This window comes from Delphinapterus leucas, chromosome 17 (genome assembly GCF_059928025.1).
Source record: "Delphinapterus leucas isolate spDelLeu-1000000601 "Yukka" chromosome 17, BTC_Dleu_Yukka2, whole genome shotgun sequence".
Lineage (NCBI taxonomy): Eukaryota > Metazoa > Chordata > Mammalia > Artiodactyla > Monodontidae > Delphinapterus > Delphinapterus leucas.
In genome coordinates, this window is record NC_143145.1 from 77,002,556 (window position 1) to 77,029,025 (window position 26,470).

The 26,470-nt window shown below is 40.4% G+C and overlaps 1 protein-coding gene across 3 annotated transcripts in view; it reads right to left on the minus strand.

The window, feature by feature from the left end:
• The window catches only part of NKAIN3 (sodium/potassium transporting ATPase interacting 3), a 524,566-nt gene that overhangs the window by 108,370 nt on the left and 389,726 nt on the right, over window positions 1-26,470 (minus strand). Inside the window, exon 5 of one of the 3 annotated variants that reach the window (XM_089899106.1) lies at window positions 3,814-4,058. The exons of the other annotated variants lie outside the window; for them this stretch is intronic. Coding sequence (XP_089755232.1) covers window positions 4,011-4,058 — 48 coding nt within the window. The 3' untranslated portion in view covers window positions 3,814-4,010. Of the gene's footprint in view, window positions 1-3,813; window positions 4,059-26,470 lie in introns of those variants that run through there. 3 annotated transcript variants of the gene reach the window in all.

Consider the following 26,470-nt stretch of genomic DNA (forward strand, 5'->3'; position numbering starts at 1 on the left):
AGCCACTCTGGAAAACAATTTGGTAGTTTCATTAAAAACTATGTATACAACTACCACGCAACCCAGCAATTACACTCTTGAGCATTTATCCCAGAGACATGAAAACTATGGCCACACAAAAACCTGTGCACAAGTATGCACAACAGCTTTCTTTGTAACCGCCAAACGCTGCAAACAATCTGGATATCTTTCCACAGGCAAATGAGTAAACAAAGTGTCATATATCCTTAGCAAGGAATACTACTACGACAGCAATGGAAAGGAATAACTGATACATGCAACTACTTGGATAAGTCGACAAGGAATTAAGCTCAGTGAGAAAAAGCCAATCCCAAACCTTTACATACTTTATGAGTTCATTTAGATAACATTTTTGAAATAACAATATTGTAGAAATGGAGAACAGATTAGTGATTGCCAAAGATCAGGCACTGAGGTGGAGAAGAGGGGCAGGGAGGGAGAGAAGTGGGTGAACGTTAGGAAAGAGCAATAGGAGGGATGCTTGCGGCGACGAAAATTCTCTGTATCTTGACTGTAACGATATCGATATCCTGGTTGTGATAATATTGTTGTGCAAGATACAGTTCCCATTGGGGGAAACTAGCTAAAGGTATACAGGCTCTTTCTTTATAATTTCTTATGGCTATATGTAAATCTACACTTCTCTTAAAATTTAAAAGTTTAATTAAAAGTGTAAAGAAGAAACTAACGATAATCTTTTTTTTTTTTTTTTTTTTTTGCGGTACGCGGGCCTCTCACTGTCGTGGCCTCTCCCATTGCAGAGCACAGGCTCCGGACGCGCAGGCTCAGCGGCCATGGCTCACGGGCCCAGCCGCTCCGCGGCATGTGGGATCTTCCCGGACCGGGACACGAACCCGTGTCCCCTGCATCGGCAGGCGGACTCTCAACCACTGCGCCACCAGGGAAGCCCAGGATAATCTTTAATGGGAGAAAACATATATGCATTTTCCAAGTGGGCAGCAAATAAACATATATATACATACATAAGTAGAACCAGGAGTATTTAAAACTATCAAGTTAACAAAAGTCAGGAGAAGAGAAAAAAGAAAGCAAAAATCCATACCTACCTACCTAGACACATACACACCTATCTACATGCATATACACACAGTATGGTAAATAAAAACATAAAATAAGAACATCAAAGTTTGTCCAATAAATAGAAACGCATTTAGCTCACATATTAAAAGACAGATATCTCCTTCAGATTTCACATTTCCTAAGCGAAAAAACGGAATGACTTGTGTGTGTGTTCTCAAAGCAAATTGGATTCAGGGTCCAGACTGAAACTCAGTCCCCCTAATTCCCATGTTCGCATGCTACAAATAAAAAAAAGAACCACTTTTATTTCAGAAATGACCTACTTCACCAAATATCTCCCATTAGACTTGCTGGCCTGCCTGGTGATATCCTCAAATCATAAAAGAAGAGAAATGTGCCTGAAAACCGAATTACATTTTTCTCTGGCGTAAAGGCGCTTCTGTATTTCAAAGGTCATTTATTTTTCCAGTTTTCCATTTTTCAATTTCTCAGCATGTGACCGTGGGAACCTCCCCTGAATCTGAAACTCACAAACATAATTACTCAAGCAATCAGCTGACTCTTCTAAAACGGAGTCTCTTCCCCCGCCCTCAGGGCAGGTTGGGGCTTTGCAATCCTTGAACTTAGGAGCTGACTTTCACCTTGGACTTCCTGAGGAAGACACCATAAATGATGTGATCACTAAATGAGAGTGACCAAGGGCTCTGGATTTTAATTAGTCTATTTCCTTTCACTGTCATAAAAACAAGTGAAGGGATACAAAATAACTTTATTAATTGTAGACGCAACTAGACTGGTTTGGAATCACAAGACCTAGGTTTGCAGCCCATGAATGCCATTTCTTAGCTGTGTGATCAAGAGTAAATATTTGGCCACTTCAGTTTCTTCATCTGTAAAATTCGTAGCTATTAAAATTTGCTAAGATTGTGAGATGCAGTGAAACAGGAAAGCCTCTAGCCTTCGATAGGCATTGAATGCATTTTTAAAAAACTGAATCTGAATTATTTTGAAAAGACTTAAATATAGTAGTACTGGAACTACTTAATTACCTATAAGATTGTTTCCCCATGAAAATTTCAGGCCAGATATTTCCTTTGCACATACACGTTTCTGGGAATGCTTATCAAACCAGTGCGATTAATACCATTCGACAGTTACAAGAGACAACAGAAGATGGTATGCTGAGGGAAATACTGTCGACTTAGGATAACTGTTGAGCTAAACTACTATTACAGAATGTAGCTGAAAGCCATTCAGACCAATGAAACCAGAGTTTACTGTTCCCGAGCTCTATGAAAGAACTGCTAAGGCATTTACTTCATCTACTTCAAGGGTAACTGAACCTAGAACAAAGAGGGGTTATATGCAAGCAGCAGTAGTGATCAAGGAAATTGATAAACAGGTGCAAATATCAACATAAGCATCGTTTGGGCTTCCCTAGTGGCGCAGTGGTTGAGAGTCCGCCTGCCGATGCAGGGGACACGGGTTCATGCCCTGGTCCGGGAAGATCTCACATGCCATGGAGCGGCTAGGCCCCTGAGCCATGGCCGCTGAGCCTGCGCGTCCGGAGCCTGTGCTCCGCAACGGGAGAGGCCACAACCCCGAGAGGCCCGTGTACCGCAAAAAAAAATAAAAAAAATCATCGTTTATCCCAAGGGAAAACTTGGGAAAAAGAAAAAAATAAGCAGCTGCTATAAAAATATTAGTCACTAAGTTGTGGCCTTTCTAAATAAGGTGGACCTAAAACACTAGACAAAAGTATACGGAAAATGAGAGGGGGATGTCCGGAATTAAAGTGTCAAGGACTTTATGTCCTTATTATGGTCAAAAGGAAGATAAAAACATAAACTTAGATTTTTAAATCAAGTACATATGTGAATCTTTAAGGGTAACTACTGAAAGACCAGAAAAAGATACATATCTCCTTAACTAGCAGAAGGGAAGTGACGGGAATAAAGAAAATGGATGAATCTCACAAAAAAAGCAGGAAAGGAGTAGAAGCAAGGGAAAAGCATGGTGAATTGAAAGCACAAAACAAGAAATTTTAAAAATCTATAATCTTTACATTGCAATTCTTTACTGATTAACTAGATAAAAACTATGAGAGGAAGATTACTCATCCACTTTAGGACAATGTCTACTGATGAAGAAAGTGGGAGAAAAAGGTGCTTTGATGATATCCGCAAAGTTTTATTTTAAAATACCCGAAACAAAAAATGGCAAAATGTTAATACTTGTTCAATTTGGGTACAAAGGTCTCTGTTATATTACTTTCTGTTAATTTGAAATATAAGACAATAAAAATAATCCATAAATTATATATGTTCACAAGGGCATAGGTGTACAAATTAACGAAAAGAAAATCTATCCCTTGTTGCAAAAAAGTTTAATAAACTAAATGCTAGATTTAGGAACTGCTGGGGAAGATGGCGGAAGAGTAAGACACGGAGATCACTTTCCTCCCCACAGATACACCAGAAATACATCTACACGTGGAACAACTCCTACAGAACACCTACTGAACGCTGGCAGAAGACCTCAGACCTCCCAAAAGGCAAGAAATCCCCCACGTACGTGGGTAGGGCAAGAGAAAAAAAAAACAGAGACAAAAGAATAGGGACGGGACCTGCACCAGTGGGAGGGAGCTGTGAAGGAGGAAAAGGTTCCACACACTAGAAGCTCCTGCGCGGGCGGAGACTGTGGGGGTCGGAGCAGGGGGGGGGGGCGGGGGAAGCTTCGGAGCCGCGGAGGAGAGCACAGCAACAGGGGTGCGGAGGGCAAAGCAGAGAGATTCCCGCACAGAGGATCAGGGCCGACCGGCACTCACCAGGCCGAGAGGCTTGTCTGCTCACTTACCGGGGCGGACGGGGCTGGGAGCTGAGGCTCGGGCTTCGGTCGGAGCGCCGGGAGAGGACTGGGGTTGGCGGCGTGAACACAGCCTGAAGGGATTAGGGCACCACGGCCAGCCGGGAGGGAGTCCGGGGAAAAGTCTGGACCTGCCGAAGAGGCAAGAGACTTTTTCTTCCCTCTTTGTTTCCTGGTGCGTGAGGAGCGGGGATTAACAGCGCTGCTTAAAGGAGCTCCAGAGACGGGCGCGAGCCGCGGCTAAAAGCGTGGACCCCAGAGATGGGCATGGGACGCTAAGGCTGCTGCTGCCGCCGCCACCAAGAAGCCTGTGTGCGGGCACAGGTCACTGTCCACACCCCCGTTCCAGGGAGCCTGTGCAGCCCGCCACTGCCAGAGTCCCGGGATCCAGGGACAACTCTCCCGGAAGAACGCACTGCGCGCCTCACGCTGGTGCAACGTCACGCCGGCCTCTGCCGCCGCAGGCCCGCCCCGCACTCCGTGCCCCGCCCACCCACCCCCACCCCCGGCCTGAGTGAGCCACAGTCTCCAAATCAGCGGCTCCTTTAACCCCGTCCTGTCTGAGCGAGGAACAGACGCCTTCCGGTGACCTACATGCAGAGGCGTGGCCAAATCCAAAGCTGAACGCCTGGGAGCTGTGAGAACAAAGAAGAGAAAGGGAAATCTCTCCCAGCAGCCTCAGAAGCAGCGGATTGAAGCTCCACAATCAACTTGATGTACCTGCATCTGTGGAATACATGAATAGACAACGAGTCATCCCAAATTAAGGAGGTGGACTCTTGAGAGGAAGATTTATGATATTTTCCCCATTTCCTCTTTTTGTGAGTGTGTATCTGTATGCTTCTGTGTGAGATTTCGTCTGTATAGCTTTGCTTCCACCATTTGTCCTAGGGTTCTATCCGTCTGTTTTTAAAAAAATTTTTTTTCTTTTATTTTCTCTTAAAAATTATTTTTTTATTTTAATAACTTTATTATATTTTATCTTACTTTATTTTATTTCACTTTATCTTTTCTTTTTTCTTTACTTCCTTCCCTCCTTCCTTCCTTCCTCCCTCCCACCCTCCCTCCTTCCCTCCCTTCTTCCTTTCTTTCTTTCTTCTACTAATTCTTTCTTTCTACTTTATCTCCCTTTTATTCTGAGCCGAGTGGATGAAAGGCTCTTGCTGCTGCAGGCAGGAGTCAGTGCTGTGCCTCTGAGGTGGGAGAGCCAACTTCAGGACACTGGTCCACAAGAGACCTCCCAGCTCCACATAATATCAAATGGCGAAAATCTCCCAGAAATCTCCATCTCAACACCAGCACCCAGCTTCACTCAACGACCAGAAAGCTACAGTGCTGGACACCCTATACCAAACAACTAGCAAGACAGGAACACAACCCCATCCATTAGCAGAGAGGCTGCCTAAAATCATAATAAGTCCACAGACACCCCAAAACACACCACCAGACGTGGACCTGCCCACCAGAAAGACAAGCTCAAGCCTCATGCACCAGAACACAGGCACTAGTCCCCTCCACCAGGAAGCCTACACAACCTACTGAACCAACCTTAGCCACTGGGGACAGACACCGAAAACAACGGGAACTACGAACCTGAAGCCTGCATAAAGGAGACCCCAAACACAGTAAGATAAGCAAAATGAGATGACAGAAAAACACACAGCAGATGAAGGAGCAAGATAAAAACCCACCAGACCTAACAAATGAAGAGGAAATAGGCAGTCTACCTGAAAAAGAATTCAGAATAATGATAGTAAAGATGATCCAGAATCTTGGAAATAGAATAGCAAAATTCAAGAAATATTTAACAAGGACGTAGAAGAACTAAAGATGAAACAAACAGCGATGAACAACAAAATAAATGAAATTAAAAATACTCTAGATGGGATCAATAGCAGAATAACTGAGGCAGAAGAACGGATAAGTGACCTGGAAGATAAAATAGTGGAAATAACTACTGCAGAGAGAATAAAGAAAAAAGAATGAAAACAACTGAGGACAGTCTCAGAGACCTCTGGGACAACATTAAACGCAACAACATTCGAATTATAGGGGTTCCAGAAGAAGAGAAAAAGAAAAGGACTGACAAAATACTTGAAGAGATTATAGTTGAAAACTTCCCTAATATGGAAAGGAAATAGTTAATCAAGTCCAGGAAGTACAGAGAGTCCCATACAGGATAAATCCAAGGAGAAATACGCCAAGACACATATTAATCAAACTGTCAAAAATTAAATACAAAGACAGCATATTAAAAGCAGCAAGGGAAAAACAACAAATAACACACAAGGGAATCCCCATAAGGTTAACAGCTGATCTTTCAGCAGAAACTCTGCAAGCCAGAAGGTACTGGCAGGGCATACTGAAAGTGATGAAGGAGAAAAACCTGCAACCAAGATTACTCTACCCAGCAAGGATCTCATTCAGATTTGATGGAGAAATTAAAACCTTTACAGACAAGCAAAAGCTGAGAGAGTTCAGCACCACCAAACCAGCTTTACAACAAATGCTAAAGGAACTTCTCTAGGCAAGAAACACAAGAGAAGGAAAAGACCTACAATAACGAACCCAAAACAATTAAGAAAATGGGAATAGGAACATACATATCGATAATTACCTTAAATGTAAATGGACACAGATTGGCTGAATGGATACAAAAACAAGACCCATATATTTCCTGTCTACAAGAGACCCACTTCAGACCTAGAGACACATACAGACTGAAAGTAAGGGAATGGAAAAATATTTCATGCAAATGTAAACCAAAAGAAAGCTGGAGTAGAAGTACTCATATCAGACAAAATAGACTTTAAAATAAAGACTATTAGAAGAGACAAAGAAAGACACTACATAATGATCAAGGCATCGATCCAAGAAGAAGATATAACAATTGTAAATATTTATGCAACCAACATAGGAGCACCTCAATACATAAGGCAAATACTAACAGCCATAAAAGGGGAAATCGACAGTAACACATTCATAGTAGGGGACTTTAACACCCCATTTTCACCAATGGACAGATGATTCAAAATGAAAATAAATAAGGAAACACAAGCTCTAAATGATACATTAAACAAGATGGACTTAATTGATATTTATAGGACATTCCATCCAAAAACAACAGAATACACATTCTTCTCAAGTGCTCATGGAACATTCTCCAGTATAGATTATATCTTGGGTCACAAATCAAGCCTTGGTAAATTTAAGAAAATTGAAATTGTATCAAGTATCTTTTCTGACCACAAAGCTATGAGACTAGATGTCAATTACAGGAAAAGATCTGTAAAAAATACAAACACATGGAGGCTAAACAATACACTACTTAATAACGAAGTGATCACTGAAGAAATCAAAGAGTAAATAAAAAAATACCTAGAAACAAATGACAATGGACACACGACGATCCAAAATCTATGGGATGCAGCAAAAGCAGTTCTAAGAGGGAAGTTTATAGCAATACAATCCTACCTTAAGAAACAGGAAACATCTCGAATAAGCAACCTAACCTTACACCTAAAGCAATTAGAGAAAGAAGAACAAAAAACCCCAAAGTTAGCAGAAGGAAAGATATCATAAAAATCATATCAGAAATAAATGAAAAAGAAATGAAGGAAACGATAGCAAAGATCAATAAAACTAAAAGCTGGTTCTTTGAGAAGATAAACCAAATTGATAAACCATTAGCCAGACTATCAAGGAAAAAAGGGAGAAGACTCAAATCAATAGAATTAGAAATGAGAAAGGAGAAGTAACAACTGACACTGCAGAAATACAAAAGATCATGAGAGATTACTACAAGCAACTCTATGCCAATGAAATGGACAACCTGGAAGAAATGGACAAATTCTTAGAAATGTACAACCTGCCAAGACTGAATCAGAAAGAAACAGAAAATACGAACAGACCAATCAGAAGCACTGAAATTGAAACTGTGATTAAAAATCTTCCAACAAACAAAAGCCCAGGCCCAGATGGCTTCACAGGCGAATTCTATCAAACATTTAGAGAAGAGCTAACACCTATCCTTCTCAAACTCTTCCAGAATATATCAGAGGGAGGAACACTCCCAAACTCATTCTATGAGGCTACCATCACCCTGATACCAAAACCAGACAAGGATGTCACAAAGAAAGAAAACTACAGACCAATATCACTGATGAACATAGATGCAAAAATCCTCAACAAAATACTAGCAAACAGAATCCAACAGCACATTAAAAGGATTGTACACCATGATCAAGTGGGGTTTATTCCAGGAATGCAAGGATTCTTCAATATACGCAAATCAATGTGATAAACCATATTAACAAATTGAAGGAGGAAAACCATATGATCATCTCAATAGATGCAGAGAATGCTTTCGACCAAATTCAACACCCATTTATGATAAAAACCCTGCAGAAAGTAGGCATAGAGGGAACTTTCCTCAACATAATAAAGGCCATATATGACAAGCCCACAGCCAACATCATCCTCAATGGTGAAAAACTGAAAGCATTTCCACTAAGATCAGGAAAAAGACAAGGTTGCCCAGTTTCACCACTCTTATTCAATATAGTTTTGGAAGTTTTAGCCACAGGAATCAGAGAAGAAAAGGAAATAAAAGGAATCCAAATCGGAAAAGAAGAAGTAAAGCTGCCACTGTTTGCAGATGACATGGCACTATACATAGAGAATCCTACAGACGCTACCAGAAAACTACTAGAGCTAATCAATGAATTTGGTAAAGTTGCAGGATACAAAACTAATGCACAGAAATCTCTTGCATTCCTATACACCAATGATGAAAAACCTGAAAGTGAAATCAAGAAAACACTCCCATTTACCATTGCAACAAAAAGAATAAAATATCTAGGAATAAACCTACCTGAGAAGACAAAAGATCTGTATGCAGAAAATTATAAGACAGTGATGAAAGAAATTAAAGATGATACAAAAAGATGGAGAGATATACCATGTTCTTGGATTGGAAGAATCAACATTGTGAAAATGACTGTACTACCCAAAGCAATCTACAGATTCAATGCAATCCCTATCAAATGACCACTGGCATTTTTCACAGAACTAGAACAAAAAATTTCACAATTTGTATGGAAACACAAAAGACCCCGAATAGCCAAAGCAATCTTGAGAACGAAAAACGGAGCTGGAAGAATCAGGCTCCCTGACTTCAGACTATACTACAAAGCTAGAGTAATCAAGACAGTATGGTACTGGCACAAAAACAGAAATATAGATCAATGGAACAGGATAGAAATCCCAGAGTTAAACCCACGCACACATGGTCACCTTACCTTTGATAAAGGAGGCAGGAATGTACAGTGGAGAAAGGACAGCCTCCTCAATAAGTGGTGCTGGGATAACTGGACAGGTACATGTCAGAGTATGAGATTAGATCACTCCCTAACACCATACACAAAAATAAGCTCAAAATGGATTCAAGACCTAAATGTAAGGCCAGAAACTATCAAACTCTTAGAGGAAAACATAGGCAGAACACTCTATGACATAAATCACAGCAAGATCCTTTTTGACCCACCTGCTAGGCAGATGGAAATAAAAACAAAAATAAACAAATGGGACCTAATGAAACTTCAAAGCTTTTGCACAGCAAAGGAAACCATAAACAAGACCAAAAGACAACCCTCAGAATGGGAGAAAATATTTGCAAATGAAGCAACTGACAAAGGATTAATCTCCAAAATTTATAAGCAGCTCATGCAGCTCAATAACAAAAAAAACAAACAACCCAATCCAAAAATGGGCAGAAGACCTAAATAGACCTTTCTCCAAAGAAGATATACAGTCTGCCAACAAATCCATGAAAGAATGCTCAACCTCATTAATCATTAGAGAAATGCAAATCAAAACTACAATGAGATATCATCTCACACCAGTCAGAATGGCCATCATCAAAAAATCTAGAAAGAATAAATGCTGGAGAGGGTGTGGAGAAAAGGGAACCCTCTTGCACTGTTGGTGGGAATGTAAATTGATACAGCCACTGTGGAGAACAGTATGGAGCTTCCTTAAAAAACTACAAATAGAACTACCATATGACCCAGCAATCCCACTACTGGGCATATACCCTGAGAAAACCATAATTCAAAAGGAGTCATGTACCAAAATGTCCATTGCAGCTCTATTTACAATAGCCCGAAGATGGAAACAACCTAAGTGTCCCTCAACAGATGAATGGATAAAGAAGATGTGGCACGTATATACAATGGAATATTACTCAGCCATAAAAAGAAACGAAATTGAGCTATTTGTAATGAGGTGGATAGACCTAGAGTCTGTCATACAGAGTGAAGTAAGTCAGAAAGAGAAAGACAAATACCGTATGCTAACACATATATATGGAATTTAAGAAAAAAAATGTCATGAAGAACCTAGAGGTAAGACAGGAATAAAGACACAGACCTACTGGAGAATGGACTTGAGGATATGGGGAGGGGGAAGGGTAAGCTGTGACAAAGCAAGAGAGAGGCATGGATATATATACACTACCAAATGTAAGGTAGATAGCTAGTGGGAAGCAGCCGCATAGCACAGGGAGATCACCTCGGTGCTTTGTGACTGGAGGGGTGGGATAGGGAGGGCGGCAGGGAGGGCGATGCAAGAGGGAAGAGATATGGGGACATATGTATATGTATAACTGATTCACTTTGTTATAAAGCAGAAACTAACACGCCATTGTAAAGCAATTATACTCCAATAAAGATGTAAAAAAAATGCTAGATTTATAAAATAGTAAAAGAGTAATATGCATTGTGGGGAAGTCCTAGTCATGATTTTGGAAAGGTAATCCATGTGCCCCCTTTGCTTGCTACCTATCCCATTCCCTCCGTTCTTCAGAGCCCAGGCAATGGCCCCTGTCTAATGTCTGCTTGGTTTAATGTAGACAATGGGAAATAAGCAAGATATTGTTCTGCGATTTCTGAAAGATAGTACGGTGTTCCTGAAATTCTCCAGCGTTAACTGATGCTGGAGAAAAACCCAGAGTGGCCCAGCACTGCATGTCTCTTGACCTATGTCTTGATTTCCAGTTCAGTTTCCTGGGAATTCTTTTAGGAACAGACCTGATTTTATAATAAACTTCCGTACTAAAATGGACTTCCATCGCAATAGTTAAGTGGTATCTGTCCCCACAGCCCCTCTGTTGGGGACCTACTCTGCATTTCCACAGAGTTAGAGTTTTCTTAATGCTGGAAAGACAAATTATTATGGCATCTTAGGGACACAGGCAACTGTCTGGAAGTCTCACATTACTGGCAACTCTCCCCCAGATAAATAACAACTATAGAAGATGAAGAAGAAAGAAAATGAGGCTAAGGGGAGGGTTGACATTGAAGAGACCTCCAGTTCTCCTCCTTACCAACTTTCAATTTCCTTTCCTGACACTTCACTCACCTCAAGAAACACTTTCAGAGATGTAAGCCCAGTATTTTAGGTATATTTGTCGGGGGGGAGGGAGCTATAGATTTTCCTGACAGTAGCTTCAGGTTTGAGGACTATTTTCTAAGTATTGTTACTGAGTTCCGTTTTTGCCTGATGACATTTTATTTATTAAGAGCATTTATCAGTGACAGTTGAATGGATTTTTCTTGTACTTATACACCACATCGGAAGTGAAAAAGGAATTTTCTATGACATTTGTCTCATGCTCTATTTGATATTTATTGGAGCCAGACTAGAATCTACACATGTTAAAAATAATCACTTCATTAAGAGGCCATTTCTTACCAGTCAAGCCACCTTACTTCCTGCAGAGAAATAATATTCTACGCGCGCAAAGGCTACTGATGGTAGCAAAAGAAATACCCCATAAGAGATGATAAGAGAAAAAGAGTAAAGCTACTGACAGCACTGCAGCTCACTTGTTTTCCTGGTAGTTTTTGGACTTATAAGAGAGACTCTTTGTTTTAAAAATAAAAAAGTAGATATTCAAGTATGTCTAAAATCGTAGGTAAAAGGAATGACTCTCAACTACTGCTTATATACTTAAAAGGATTTAGTTAATAAAACAGGGTATCATGCTGTTGCTACTTAATTGGTGATATTTCCCTTCCCTCGGGCTCAAACTCCAGCAAGGGTAGGAATCATTGAACCCCCAAAACGTCAGGTGAGATGAGGATTATGGATATTCTGGGTAATGATATTGAGGACCCATTGGTTAGATATTCCTAGAGCTGAAAATGAAAAGGTAGAGGTTAGGTCCTCTCAGACCTCTGGAACCGGCTGCCAGACACTCACCCAACTTTACCAGGGAAATGAGCAGCTGCACCCACACTGGCTGCCACTAACTGCCACGCTATTCCCATCGTCACAGATGACCTGCAGGTGGGGAGTGGCCCCAAGGAGAGACAGAGAGCCAGCCTATACACTGGCTTGTGACCTACAGCCTAGCACCAAAAGAGGGGCTGAGCCAATGAGATTCATCCTCTTAGAACTTCAAAACATGTGCACAGTCTCAGTCGCTGGAGAGAGCTGAGGCCAGAGGGCTGTGATTTGGAGTAGGGCTGGGGGTGCCACGTCTGTAGTAAGTTGAAGGCATGAAGGAGTGGAAACTATGAGTAAGCCGAGGAAGTCTAGGGCCACAGGAGAAAAAGTGGGATGGGTCAGCAGGAAGGACGGCGATGCCATGGCCGGGGCAGAGTCGGGGTCACGTCTATTTATTTTCCATGGTGTTCAGTCGAGCCCAGGTCTCCTTGGACTCCTGGGAGAGCTACGCTTGTTTCTCCTTAGTCAACCATCCTTATCTGAAAAACATTAAGGGGGCCTCTTTTTCTCACAAGCAAATGTGTCAAGTTAGACAAACTCACTTCGAAATGCCAAAGCTGAAGGCTCCACAGATGAGTTTTGGAAGTCTGAATCTCTGAAATTCCAATACAGGTTGCTCTGCTATCTGAAAGGAGAGCATGCCTAGGAAACCCTTCGTAAACTGAAAAGGCATAAAGCGGATGAAGCAATGACCTTAGGACACATCTTGATAACGGGGGCACGAAATAAATTGCGATAAAGCACTGATGCTCACAGACACATTTCAAAGCTCTGGCTGCTGGCTGCTGAGGTGCTGAATGTGGTTCCTGGGGAAGGAGCTTGACGGTGCCGCTGCCGCTATGACAGCTTGCTGCAAAACAAAAGCTATTTTCGATTTTCACCTTTTTTAGAAAAAGCAAAAATCCTCCTCGGATTCCTTTTAATTAGTGAAACCTAATGTAGGTCTTTTGAAACAGTGAAGTGACATAAAGCAAACTTTTGAAAAGCAGGGGATACTTGTGTTTGGCTTTAAAGAAAATTTTTATTGAAGTCTAGTTGATTTACAATGTATTTAACTCTTGATCTCCAAAGGTGTCAGTTGCACGCTGTTCGTCCTGACACTGTGTTGTTTGTGTACCACCTTGGGCGTGTGTAGTACACTTAGCCCAGCATCTTTGAGTTCCTTACCTTCTACCATTTTTCCTACTGAATCTTAAGCTCAGATAAATCATTATGCTTCCCTGAACCATACTGTTTCATAAAAGTGTTTATGTCATTCCCTCTAACTGGAATACTATTCCCTAACTTTTCAACCTGCAAATTCCTATTCAAGACTTATTTCAAATGCTAGCTTATCTGTGAAACTTACCCTGATTTCATAGATCCTTTCTTCATTCCACTCTTCCACAATACCTAGTTCTCATGTGCCACACTACACTACCCTCCTCTATTAAAAGTTTGTCTAAAAGGCTACCTAAAAGGCCATGAGGTCCTTGAGAACAAGGACCATGTTTTTTATTTCCATTTCTGGCACAAACCAGTACTCTGTAAATGTGTATTTTTATTTCTTTATTTCTTTTTTCGGCTGCGCCATGTGGCATCTTATTTCCCCGACCGGGAATCGAGCCCAGGCCCCCTGCAGTGGAAGCGCAGAGGGCCAGGGAAGTCCCAGTGTGTGCTTTTAGTTAACCTAAGAGAACTGAAATTTTAGAAGATGATCCCAAACAAGTAAAAAATTCAAAAATCAAAAGGCACTTATCACGTGGTAACATCACGTATATCATACCCCACCACTTACATGTGGAATGAAATAAGCTTGGAAAAATCGAAATAAACAACAATATTTTGAAATTTAAAGCACTAAACACAACTTATATCCAATATTTCCACTCAAATAATTGTCGAACATAATGATTGAATTATAGCCAAGAAAATGAGTAGTCTGCCCTTTGGAATAACTCAGTTTCCTTGCAAATGTATCTATCCTTCCTTCAAGAGTTTGAGGATAGTTTAAAGTAACTTGTTTATTCTGAAATCCATTGAAAATATTGGCTTGGAATGGACTCTGGGGGCAAAGTAGAGACAGTAACTTTTTTTAAGTAGAGAAGTTAATGATTAGATTTGCATTTTAGAAACATGTAGAGAATAGCCCAATGAGACTTCAGGCAGGAAGACTCATTAAGGAACTGTTCAGAGTCTAAATTAAGGCAGTGGCTATGCAGAAGGGGAAGGGAAGACAGGGAGAGATATTTACAGGTATTCACAGTAAAGCACCAAATGTTCATATACAAAGGTAGGTATAATCAACAATATTTACTTTCAAGGACTTTTGGTAAAGTAATGCTGTTAATTTTTCTGGAATTTGTATTATGAATAAGGACAATAGTTTTCTCACAGAGAAGCCTTCAATCTTTATAATGAGTGAAAGTCAAAACAGCTACTTAAAATGAGCTAATTCTTACCATGAGGAAGAGCCATTTACACTGTTAGGAGTTCTCTATTAAAGGAAAATGTCAACACATTTTCCACTGTAACAGCTAGGGAACTAGGGATATATGGATAGTACCAAGAATCTTTCATTTGGAAGTAGCATCGTTGTATCCATTTTCTAGAAAGTCAGATATTCATGTTTTGCTCATAAACAACAACAAAATAACTGGTATAAATCAGGGTGTATATGGAATTTGTTCTAATGGTCCAACTACAAATAATATGTCTTAGTCTACACACTGAAGAATTTTTTTCTTTTTAAGCCCTGGAGGTATAGAGTCAAAGCAAATTCAACAATATTTAAATAGCATCGAGAATTTTGATTTTCAAAAGAACCTGAGTTGTTGGCAAGTACCTTTGAAAGACCCTACATAATAACACAATTTAAAATTGTAGTTTAAAATGTGGGCTGATTCTCAATTCAGTACCAAGTGATTTGCAAAATTATACACCTACTTGCTCAGGACAGAAAATGTGGTGTCATTATTGGTTCCTTTCTTTCCTCTTTCTTCCCCATGTCCAAACAAGCATTAAGATCTATTCATCCTACACTTTTAGTGGCCTTTTCATCCCCACTGCCAAGAAGACTCATTTAATCCTCACAATGATATTCGAGAGGTAGGTACTACTGCTGTCCCCACTTTAAAGATGAAGAATCTGGAGCACAGTGAGGGTAAGTAACTTGGCTGAGGTCATAGACCTCATCATTGGTCATCCAGACCAATCACTGCCTAGAATTCAAACCCAGAATTTTTGGGTTTTGTTTGTTCAACACATATAGCACATAGAATTGGAAATGGAGTATATTCTGACTCCAGAACCTACCCACTCAGCAGAGATAAGTGCTCTGGTCAACCAAGGATGAATAGAATCTCCTTGCTGTTGGCGACAGGAGGAGTATGCACCTATCACTTTAGGTAACACTGATCAGAGTTGCAATTACTTGTTCAAAACTATGTCTTTCTCAAGTGTAGCAATAACAGGACCATGCCCTCCCATTCTTTGTGTAACCCCAGTGCTTGGAAATGTACCAGACATAGAGCACATGTTTGAGAGAATTATTTCCCTTTTACAATTCCTGCATTAAAGGTCCTGATCTTTGAATACATAAGTAGCCTCTGAGCTTCCACTTCAACTGTTAATAAAAATGTTCATGGGGCTTCCCTGGTGGCACAGTGGTTGAGAGTCCGCCTGCCGATGCAGGGGATGTGGGTTCGTGCCCCGGTCCGGGAAGATCCCACACGCCGCGGAGCGGCTGGGCCCGTGAGCCATGGCCCCTGAACCTGCGCGTCCGGAGCCTGTGCTCCGCAACGGGAGAGGCCACAACAGTGAGAGGCCCGCGTACAGCAAAAAAAAAAAAAAAAGTTCACGGACTAGTCACACACACACGCACACATGCATGCACGCACACACACACGCACACACATGCAGACAAGGAGCCCATTGCTCACTGCCTATTGGTACTCACTCATTGTCATACCAACACAGCAAGAAAAATAAATGGTGTATTGATGTGCAGTTTTGAGAAGGTATCCTAACTTTTTAAAGCAGGAGGATGGCAGTATTTATTTATTGTTTTCCTCTTTGTTCTGGTTGCCAAGGAAGTTCATAATTATCACGTTTGGTTATTGCAGATTCTCTCAGCCAGCAGATTTTGATCTCTCTCTCTGATTTTTGATTGTTTTCTTTGTTTTATCAATAGCTGTTTTTGGTCTTTTTAGTTTTGTGCTTTTATTATTAGCAGCCTAAATCTTTTTGGGAGTAGACAGGATATGAAAAGATCTGCAAAACCAGAAGTGGTATATTTTTGGTTTTTGTTTGTTCAACACATAGCACATAGAATTGGAAATGGAGTATATTCATTGCTTAAGTGATGCCATGCCTTTCAAAGAAAGAATTAGTTTATATCCTCCAAGGCACAGTGGAGGAATAACATTATGTAATGTATACAGATACAGAATCATTTAAAAATGTTTCCCCCCCCTTCTCCTTTTGTTCTTACATTCAGTCTCTTCATAAAGGGTTAATCCTTATTCCCAACCAATAAAGGTAAATCTGCTAACCCGTGGGTTCCACATTGTCCTGCTTCGGGTCGGGTTGGAGAGCAGCTGTGGGTCTGAGAGCTCACCCACTGAAGCATATGCTCACGACTGCCCTCCAGGAGCGTGCCCCTGACGACTGCATTCAGACTGTTCACATGTACCAAGCACATTAAGAAGTAACCAAATCATCAGGGTTTCGTACTTTACTGGCACCGTGCAGGTTACGGACCTTTCGCAGAGGGTAAAAGCTTATGCTGCTTTCTTTAGTTCAGCAATAAATATTTATAGGATCACCAGCCCATTGTCAATGGGATGACCAAATGCATTCTAATGCAAAACTGCAGGCTGCTTATCTAGCTGTTTGACAGAATGCAATTACACGACCAATTCTCTTTTTTGTGCCCTTCTGTTACTGCTCCCTGGATCACTCATGATGGACCCTCAGTAGGTGTTTTGTTTTTTTTTTCAACTTTTCCAAGCATTCGTGGTAAACAAGGTTAGACACATCCACTATTGCGGGCTATCCTATAAGTACTGGGATATACATTATTGTGTTTATGTCCTGATATGAAAATTTTTTTCACTGCCACAGCAAATCTTACTTAAATCATCTATAGCTAATTAATTGTCTTTGCTTCCAGTAAGAGGCAGCATCTTTGATGATCTATGTATAATAATATTATATGAAATACCTACCATTTATGTAACACTTTTCTCAGAGAAGTTCCATATGTCCTGTGAATCTTGGGCTAACTTATCTTTATGGGCATGTTGGTACTTGTGATATTATTATCAGCTAAACTTTATTGAATGCATATTATGGGCCAATCACTGCACTTGGTTCCTTATATGTATAATCTCCAAGTCTTGCAATTACCCAATAAAAAAGACACCATTACTATCTTTACAGATGAAGAAGTGGAACTTCTTAAAGTTTACCCAGGATATGGTAGCAACAGAATTCCAGTCCAGGTATGTTTCTTTCTACCACTGATGAAAAACTGATATGATGAGGGTTGAATTAATTCTCATAGGATCCAGTAGCAAAGATTATGTTCCTTTAAATAAGTAATTCAATGTGCATCCTTCCATATAAGTAGATGAGTAATGAGGCAGAACTTGGCCAATCTCTGTGATCCTATTTGATACCACCCACCCTGGGAAACAGGTGGCAATCCCTTAGGAGTACTGGGTTGGGGCAGGGCTTTACTACATTGTCTTAATAACCTCCAAGTTGCCCCTCCCCCAATATACAAAAATGGAGGGTACTTAAAAATATATTATTCCAGGTGGGATAAAAACGATTCAGTACTATAATGTTAAATGCAATTATTCTTAATCATTTATTCATTCCACAAACATAGAAAGCTTTAATTGTGATTTTCATATGTCTAGTGTAAGTAACTCTGCAAAATTCCTTTAATTTGTAGTGTCTATCTCCATTCCTGTGCATACATTTGGAGGGACTAAATTTTCTCTCGTGATGTGGGAGCACTTGAGTTCAGCCCTTTTCTCTTTCTTGAGGCATGTAGAGGTGGGGACGAGAGAGCCAGCCTTCCTGCAGGATGCAGGCATTGTCTGCTCTCTGTCACTTAATTCAGTCCTGGTCCCATGGGAGCCCAGACTGTCCAGCTGTGAGGGTACCTAATTTGGGAAGCAAGGATTAGAAAGCGCATTTAGTTGCCCTATTTAAAGCCATGCTCTTTAACTGGATTTATGAGGGATAAAGCTCATATTCAGATTTCTGTCTGTTTCCTGTATTGTATTCCTGTTTGATTTTAAATTTAAAAAAGGGAGTGATGTATTATCTAAAAAATTCTCTAAAAATATGATAACATCTCTATTCATTGCAGTATTAATTTTAGCAGGAAAGAAAAACAAGAAAAGACTGGATATTTATATGTTAACTAGCTTTGCACTCCTGGCATAAACCCCCCTTGGTCATAGTATATGATACTTTTTAAAAAACAGCTTTATTGAGATATAATTCCGACAGCATACCATTCACCCATTTAAAGTGTACAATTCAGTGAGTTTTAGTATATTCACAGAGCTGTGCAAATATTACCCCAATCGAATTTTAGAACATACACTTCAGTCCAAACACGCAAGAGGAGGAGATTATGCAAGGGCATAAATAGAAAGAAAGAATTATTGGGGTTCACCTTAGGCTCCATCTATCACACAGAGCAAGGTCACTGGGGACCTCGGTGGTCACTTCCTCTGTGGCAGGAGGTTGGAAAGATGTGAATTAGGAGGCTTTTCAGAGGATGACTGAATCTCTAACCTGTTTAGTGGAATCACCAGCACTCTTTTAATTCGCTAGGCTAGAGACAATGGGATTTTAGAAATTTTGGATTTGATGACATAGAAAAGGCTCATTGCACTGGGGCAAGAGAGGCACTATAGGATCCTGAAGGTGATTTTTTACGTGGAAGAAGGCAGTACAATGACTTATTGAGGAAATAAGGAGTTGAGATGGAAGCCCTGGCTTTTTAGATGGTCTCTATAAAAGCTTCTTAGACTGGGACTGTTTGGATCAACTTTTTTGGAAAAACTAGCCTGTCAATTCATTGGTGATTTTTTTTTCATATTGAATTAATTGGGCTGAATGAACTGAATTAACTGAATGTTTTGGGTATCGTGTGGACAGAATTTCAGTCTTGCATGTTGGTAGGAATGGAAACAATGGGAGTTGAAAGGGCACTGAAATGTCTTAGCATCTCTTGATACTTTGAATTGGATTCATCACCACAAAATTTATTACTTCTTCGGTTACTTGTCTGGATAATCAGGGCATATTACTGTGTCCACAAAACCTGGATGCTCTAATTAGTGCCTGGCATGAACTTTTGAACTTGTTTTATTTAATTTTTTCATTAAAGATTTTATTTGCAATAGAAAGCTTTCCCTAGACAAGAAAATTTTCTATTTGATCACTGGACTAAACGGTGGATTCTAAGAGTGAGTGATGAAATCTAAGTTGAAACATTAAGAAATGAAAAAAAGAGTGGGTTTTGGACATACAGATGTGCTTTTATTTTCAAGAGTGTCAATATCCTGACCTGAAAGGAATTCCAACTAAAAAGGCTAATTTATCACAGGTGCTCACAACTTTGCGGTGAAAAAACTTTGAATGTGTTAAAATCACACACAATAATGGTGTTTTAAACCCACTTTTTATCCTGAAAGATTTGAATTCGATTTGATTGTAAAAACAGGCACCAAGAACCTGAACTTCATGATACACTTAAGTAGCAATCTGTGGCATTCTCCCTAATTTAAAAAAAAATTTTAATTTAAAAAGGATATTAAATTTCTTGATACTTCTTTATGGACACTAATGACAACGAAGCCACCACATCTACTGTCACAATCAGTCTGCCTTCCCAAGGCCTGGGTGGGAGCAGATTCTGTGGGAACAGACTCTGCTTTGGGCTGAAAGTGGACTCAGAACTGTCACTCCCTTTTGACACCTGTCCTCTTCTCAGCCCGAAGTCCAAGACCAGTTCCGTGATAGAACTCAGGGGAGTGGAAAGCATCCCTGCTGGATGACCGTAACTTCTGCTTCTTTCCAGATGACACCTCATGGGGCGGAGAGCTTCCCAGGTCTCAGGCAGAAATCTATACCTCACCTGTAGCTTCACAAGGATGAGGTGGAGCCGGAGTTTGCGTTAGGCGTAAAGGATCGTGGCTAACACACCTGCAACTGCTGCTGATGCAAACACGGGGTCCTGTCAGCAAAGCACCAGTCAGAAATGTCTGTGATGTCCTAAAGATTGCAGGAGATGGGTTAGAAAATCATCTTGTAGTAACAAACCAGAAGAGCTGGATGTGAACAGGGAGGAGATACTCTATGATATTCAGGAGGCAGAACGAGTGTCAATAGATGCAAGTTCCAACATAATGGACTGTGGATCTACAGGCAAAAATTCATTTTTAAAGCTTAGAGCAGTCCAATAATGGATGGAGCTGCCTGGACAGGTAATGAGCTGCATGTTCAGGCAGAGGCTGCATCACCATTCATCAGGGATGCCACAGATTCGCACTGGCCAGTAGAAATACAGAGCGAGCTGCATATGTGATTTTAAATTGTCTAGTAGCCAATAGCCTGCCAGGATCGGGCTGGTTTGGGTATGACTTGATCCAGGACTACATCTGCCTGTCTCTTTCTGTCTCTGTATGTGTCCCTCTTTCATACAGTTATTTTTGCCTCAGGTAGTCCCTCTCCATACGGTGGCTGCCTACATCTGCTAATGCACGCCCTCCTAATTCAGCAGTCTTGAAGGAAAGAATTGATATTTCTTAAAAGTTGAGAATTGTTGAACTGAGTTCCAATGATCAGCTTCCCTCACATGATTATCTCTGAACCCATCACTGGGTCCAGGGGGAGGAATATACTGATGACAATACCTGGGTCTCACGTCCAACCCTGGAGCTGGAGGGTCTGGGGTCAGCCCTGCCCTACCAGAGCCCACCTTCCCCATGCAGAGGGCAAGACTGGGTGTGTGGCTCTCTAACTACAGAGCAGTTGAGGTGCTGTTATCAAAGCTTGGGGGTGTGGGAGCTGGCAAGCCAAGACAATAGATGTCCGCTCTTCTTGCCTCTGTCCAACAGATGTCGGACACAGAAATCTCATAATCTGAAGCTTTTGACTTACATGAAATTGTAAAACAGATGAGCAAAATTTTCAAATTGACTCTTTAGAACTCTAGTATCCTTCCAAAGCATATACTAAATGATACACTTATATTTAATATTAATACACTTCTGTTAATATTGCCTTTTGTTTTATGTATTAACAAAGTATCCTCAATAAACACAGTAGTTTTGGGATATATCAGAACGGAGTTTGATGCCCTCTCCCCAATCACTGACCACAGGAAATTAGACTAGATATTTATTTCATGTCCTGGTGTGTTCATATGTAAATTAGAGATAATAAGGTCTACTTTGTATTACTCTTGAAAAGATTACACAAGATAATACTTCAAAGGACGATGCCAGGCACATAGTATACACCCAGTAAATGATAGCTATGATTTCTTTTATTATGATCGTTGGCTTTAAAATCCTTTACAGCCAAGCCTTACAACATGGTTTTCTATTTATTTGGATTAGTTTAACTGATTAATTAAAGCTGTTGTGTATCCTGAAGATTTTAGTTGTTCATATTTCATTGTCTGCATGTCTTCCTGATTATCTTTGCTACCAAGTAATAATTATGGATTGCAAATATTGCCTTGATTTTTATAGAAACCAATTTTAAACGAAAGAGCTATTTACATTAATCAATTTAAATAGAGAACACCACTTCCTCGTGGCTTTCTTGCTATCAATTTTACTTGTAGTCAAATGTGAATGGCTAATACTGCACTAATTGCTTTAAGTCATTATGAAATGACAATCAGTTGTGAACCATTAGAACGGCAGGATTTTCTCATCTGAGAAGGCATAACTTCTACTTTTAGATGATGCTTCTTTTAGGCTGACTATGTAAGGCTTGTGATACTTCTGGAAGTATTTCTGTATTAAAACTATTTTTAAAAATCTATGTTTGATTCCCATTATTTCTTATGTCGAGAAGAGATAAAATTTACCAGTGGAGCAAAATTCCCAGACTCTCTCATCTCGGTAACTAGTAGCATCATCTACCCCACGGCTCAAATCCAAACCCCAAGCTCCATCCTTATTTCTTCCTTTTCCTCAAGAGAAGCCACTGCTTCTCTTCCTGCAAGAACCATCATCTAGACATTTCTATCTCTATTGCTACCACCCAAGTCCAAGCCATCATCTTCTCCCATGCAATGTGTTGCAAGAGCCTACAAAGTAGTTTCTTTTCTTCCACTCTTATTCTCTTCCAATCCATTCTCTAAGCAGCTCCAGATAGCTTTTCTAAATATAGATCATGCCACTCTCCTGATTGAAACACAGTAATATCTTCCCAGCATTTTATAATCCAACTCAAATTCTGTACCATCTTTAACCTCTACCAACTTCTCTGATTTCATCTTTCATCACTCTCTCCCGTATTGTCTAAGTTCCAGCCATGTGAATCTTTCTGTTTCCTCTGGAATATTCCTAGACCCACACTTTAAATGACTTCTTTTGTGTCTCTGCTCAAATGCCACTTCCTAGGATACGCCATCTCTGATAAGTATTGAATAAACCAATTTGATCATTTACAGTCACTAAGTCGTTTTTTTGAATAGATATTTAGAGGAAGTCAAGGGCCAAAGTTTTTCTCTCTCACAAACTTACTACCTAAAAGCAAGCAAGTCTCAGTACAAACTCTGCCACACACATAGCAATATTTATTAGCAAATAGCACAAAACCAGTCACAAAGCCTGTTCTGCAAGCTCAGTGAAGTCCCAGCTTTCTGGTTTTTGGGGGCATCTGAAAAGCTGCTTCCGACAATATTCTAGCAGCAAAGATGCAGCCTTGCTTTGAGTTGGAAGTCAGGCAGCAGACTCCTCAAGTATCTGAACAAAGGGCTGGTGTGAACCCACACTCTAGAGCCCTGTTCCCCAGCGTGTAGGGCCAGTAGAGTCACTAGACTCACATGCTCTGTGCGTGCAAAGCAGCATGAGTGCTTGAAGAATATTTCTAGCCAAGGCACATAACTTGAGAACCGTTCATTTCACCAATAAAGCCACATTTCTATTATCAAGTATGCTAAATAAACCCTGTCTGGTGTTGATTAGAGAAGAGAGGCTGACGGCTTTTGGAAGCTGCCTCTGACACGTGGGCTTTTGTTTCGGGTCGACCCTGTGATTAGGGTGCTGGAAGTGGGAACCCACCAGACAGAGCCGCCTCTAGCCCCGCCCCCAGTGTGTGTAGTAACACTAATACACATACATAGCACGCGTGCTACACTGTGCTAAGGTGAATTACAGACAGTACAGCACACTCCAACTCACCCCTTCACAGCAGTGTACTTCTCCTTCCTATGACTTTCGAGTCTCTGCCATCGGCTGGCTTAGCCTTGCTTCCCTGTACGAATGTCTTACAAGCCAGTCATTTGCGGTAAGCCACTGAGAGCCTGTCATGTCCAAGGCATGTTGCTAAGCTCTTGAGGTGAAAAAGAAAAGCAAAAAGAAAAATTGTTTTCCCTTTTTTATGCTAGAACAAACCTACTAGGAAAAATAGGAAAAACAAAACAAAACAAAACTAGAAAGTGAGCAACGGTAGAAAACAGTAGCCGTAAAGCGCTAAATGCTATCTGACCTGGTCCATTTCCAGTCAGCCATCCCTCCCCTCATCACCAGGCCCCAGGGCTTCATGCTTCCCGGCATTGACCAGATTTTCTGATTGCCAGGAAACGTTCTTTTACTTTCCTCCTCAAATTAAAATGAAACACACTCATAGTTTTTTTTTTATTATGTGATATACTGAATGAAATAACTTAGATGTACCCCCAATGAGCCTCTACTCGTTATTCCTCTCTTTCTGTAATGTTATTGCAATTTTACTTGTCAATTGGGCTCAAAATCTGAGTGTTATCTTTGGGATTTCCCTTTCTATTGCTTTCTTATCTAATCAGTGACCAAGTTCTCCTGACTTGATCTCTCTCCCTTCTGTTTCTTTTTTTTTTTAAATGATTTCATTTTTTTAATTGAAGTATAGGTGATTTACAATGTTGTGCTAATCTCTGCTGTGCAGCAAAGTGACTCAGTTATATACATATAGACACTCTTGTTTTTAAATATTCTTTTCCATGATGGTGTATCACAGGAGATTGAATACAGTCCCCTCTGCTCTACAGCAGGACCTTGTTGTTTGTCCACTCTATATATAATAGCTTACATCTGCTAATCCCAAACTCCCACTCCTTCCCTCCCCCACCCCTTCTGTTTCTTTAGTGTCATTGGCCTCACTCTGTTCTAGCTCAGGCTTCTTTATCTCTCAGCTGCCTGCACGGCTGTCCTCCCAGCTCTGTGTCTCCTGAACTCAAGGCTACAACCTAATTCACCTTCCTTAAGCACATTTCTCATTATGATACCCCCTTGAAGAAGAGTATTCAATAGGTCCCTGCCTTGACTAAATTAAACGTTAAAATTTATAAAGTTTCAACACTAAAAACAGTTCCTGTGTTTAGATTTTCAGAACAATCTATTGCCCGAAGGTTCTGTATAATTAAATTTGCAAGGCATTATACTGATAAGTTTTCACAAAAATAAACATGTATATGAAAGCTAAAAATTCAGACAATAATCTTGATGCTTTGGCCACAAGGTGCTGTTTTCACTTTTCATCTGTTATTTGGCTTGGAGATGTTTCTGACTGCTGGGTAAAGAGAATATAAGTTAAAAAAAAATCACCTTGCGCTTGTATTGTTTTACAATCTGTAGAAAAATGAATGTGAATGATCATGTATTTACTAATGATGCTAGAGTGTTAAAATCTGAGGAGCCTTCTTAGAACTTTCCAGGGACCATATTTTAAGTGGAGAATGCCGACAACCTTAACAAAATGACTACTATTGTTTAGTCCTGAATGCTACAAAATAAGTCCATGTTTTCAAAAATTCATACATATTGGGATTCTTGTGAATTCTTTTGGATAATTTTGTCTCTAATTTTCCATTCCCAGTCACTTATTGCCATGGGGAGGCTATACTGATTGAACGAGCAAGAGAGGGTAGTTCTTTATCTCAACAGATAATTAGGTTTTAAAAATACAGATGTAACTTAAAAATGTTAAAAGCAAGAATAGAGTCAGGATTCAGCATGTGTCCAGATCTAAACTTGTTTGTTCTCTCTGTCAAAGCAGCTCTTCCCCCAGCTGCCATGTGGATGCAGACCCCTCTGCCCTCTTGGGGTTTATCTCCTTTGCCTCCCGTCACTGCCAAGTCTCAGTAATGTTTTTTAAATCTATCCTTTGATTTCCATTCTTACTGTCACTTCCTAACTTTCCCTTAAGCCAGTATTTCCCAAAGTGTTTCCTTTAGAAAATTGTTTGGGAATGCAGTAGTTTTCTAGATTAAAAAACATGTTTAGTTTCATTTTGAAATAATTTCAGACTTACAGAAAAATTGAAAACAATTATCCACAGAATTCCCGTATACCCTTCACCCTGATTCTTCAAATGTTAGCATCTTAATACATAGCCACAGTACAGTGATAGACACCAGGAAATTTAACATTGGTCCAACACTATTGTCTAATCCATAGACTTTACTCAATTTCCAAGTGTCCCATAAAGATCTTTTTTATTTTGGTCTAGTATCACACGTTTCATTTCATTGTCATGTTTCCTCAGTCTTCTTTAATCTGGAAGAGTCCCTCAAGTCTTTGTTTTTCATGATTTTTTTTTTTAATAAATTTATTTATTTTATTTATTTATTTTTGGCTGCGTTGGGTCTTTGCACGGGCTTTCTCTAGTTGTGATGAGTGGGGGCCACTCTTCGCTGCGGTGCGCGGGCTTCTCGCTGCAGTGGCTTCTCTTGTTGCAGAGCACGGGCTCCAGGCATGCAGGCTTCAGTAGCTGCAGCACACGGCCTCAGTAGTTGTGGCTCGTGGGCTCTAGAGCGCAGGCTTAGTAGTTGTAGCGCACGGGGCTCAGTTGTTCTGCAGCATGTGGGATCTTCCAGGACCAGGGATTGAACCCATGTCCCCTGCACTGGCAGGCGGATTCTCAACCACTGCGCCACCAGGGAAGCCCCATGATTGCTTTTTTTTTTTTTTAAAACAGCAGGATTTCTCAAACTTTAATATGCTCATTTTCACTGTGAATCTCCAAG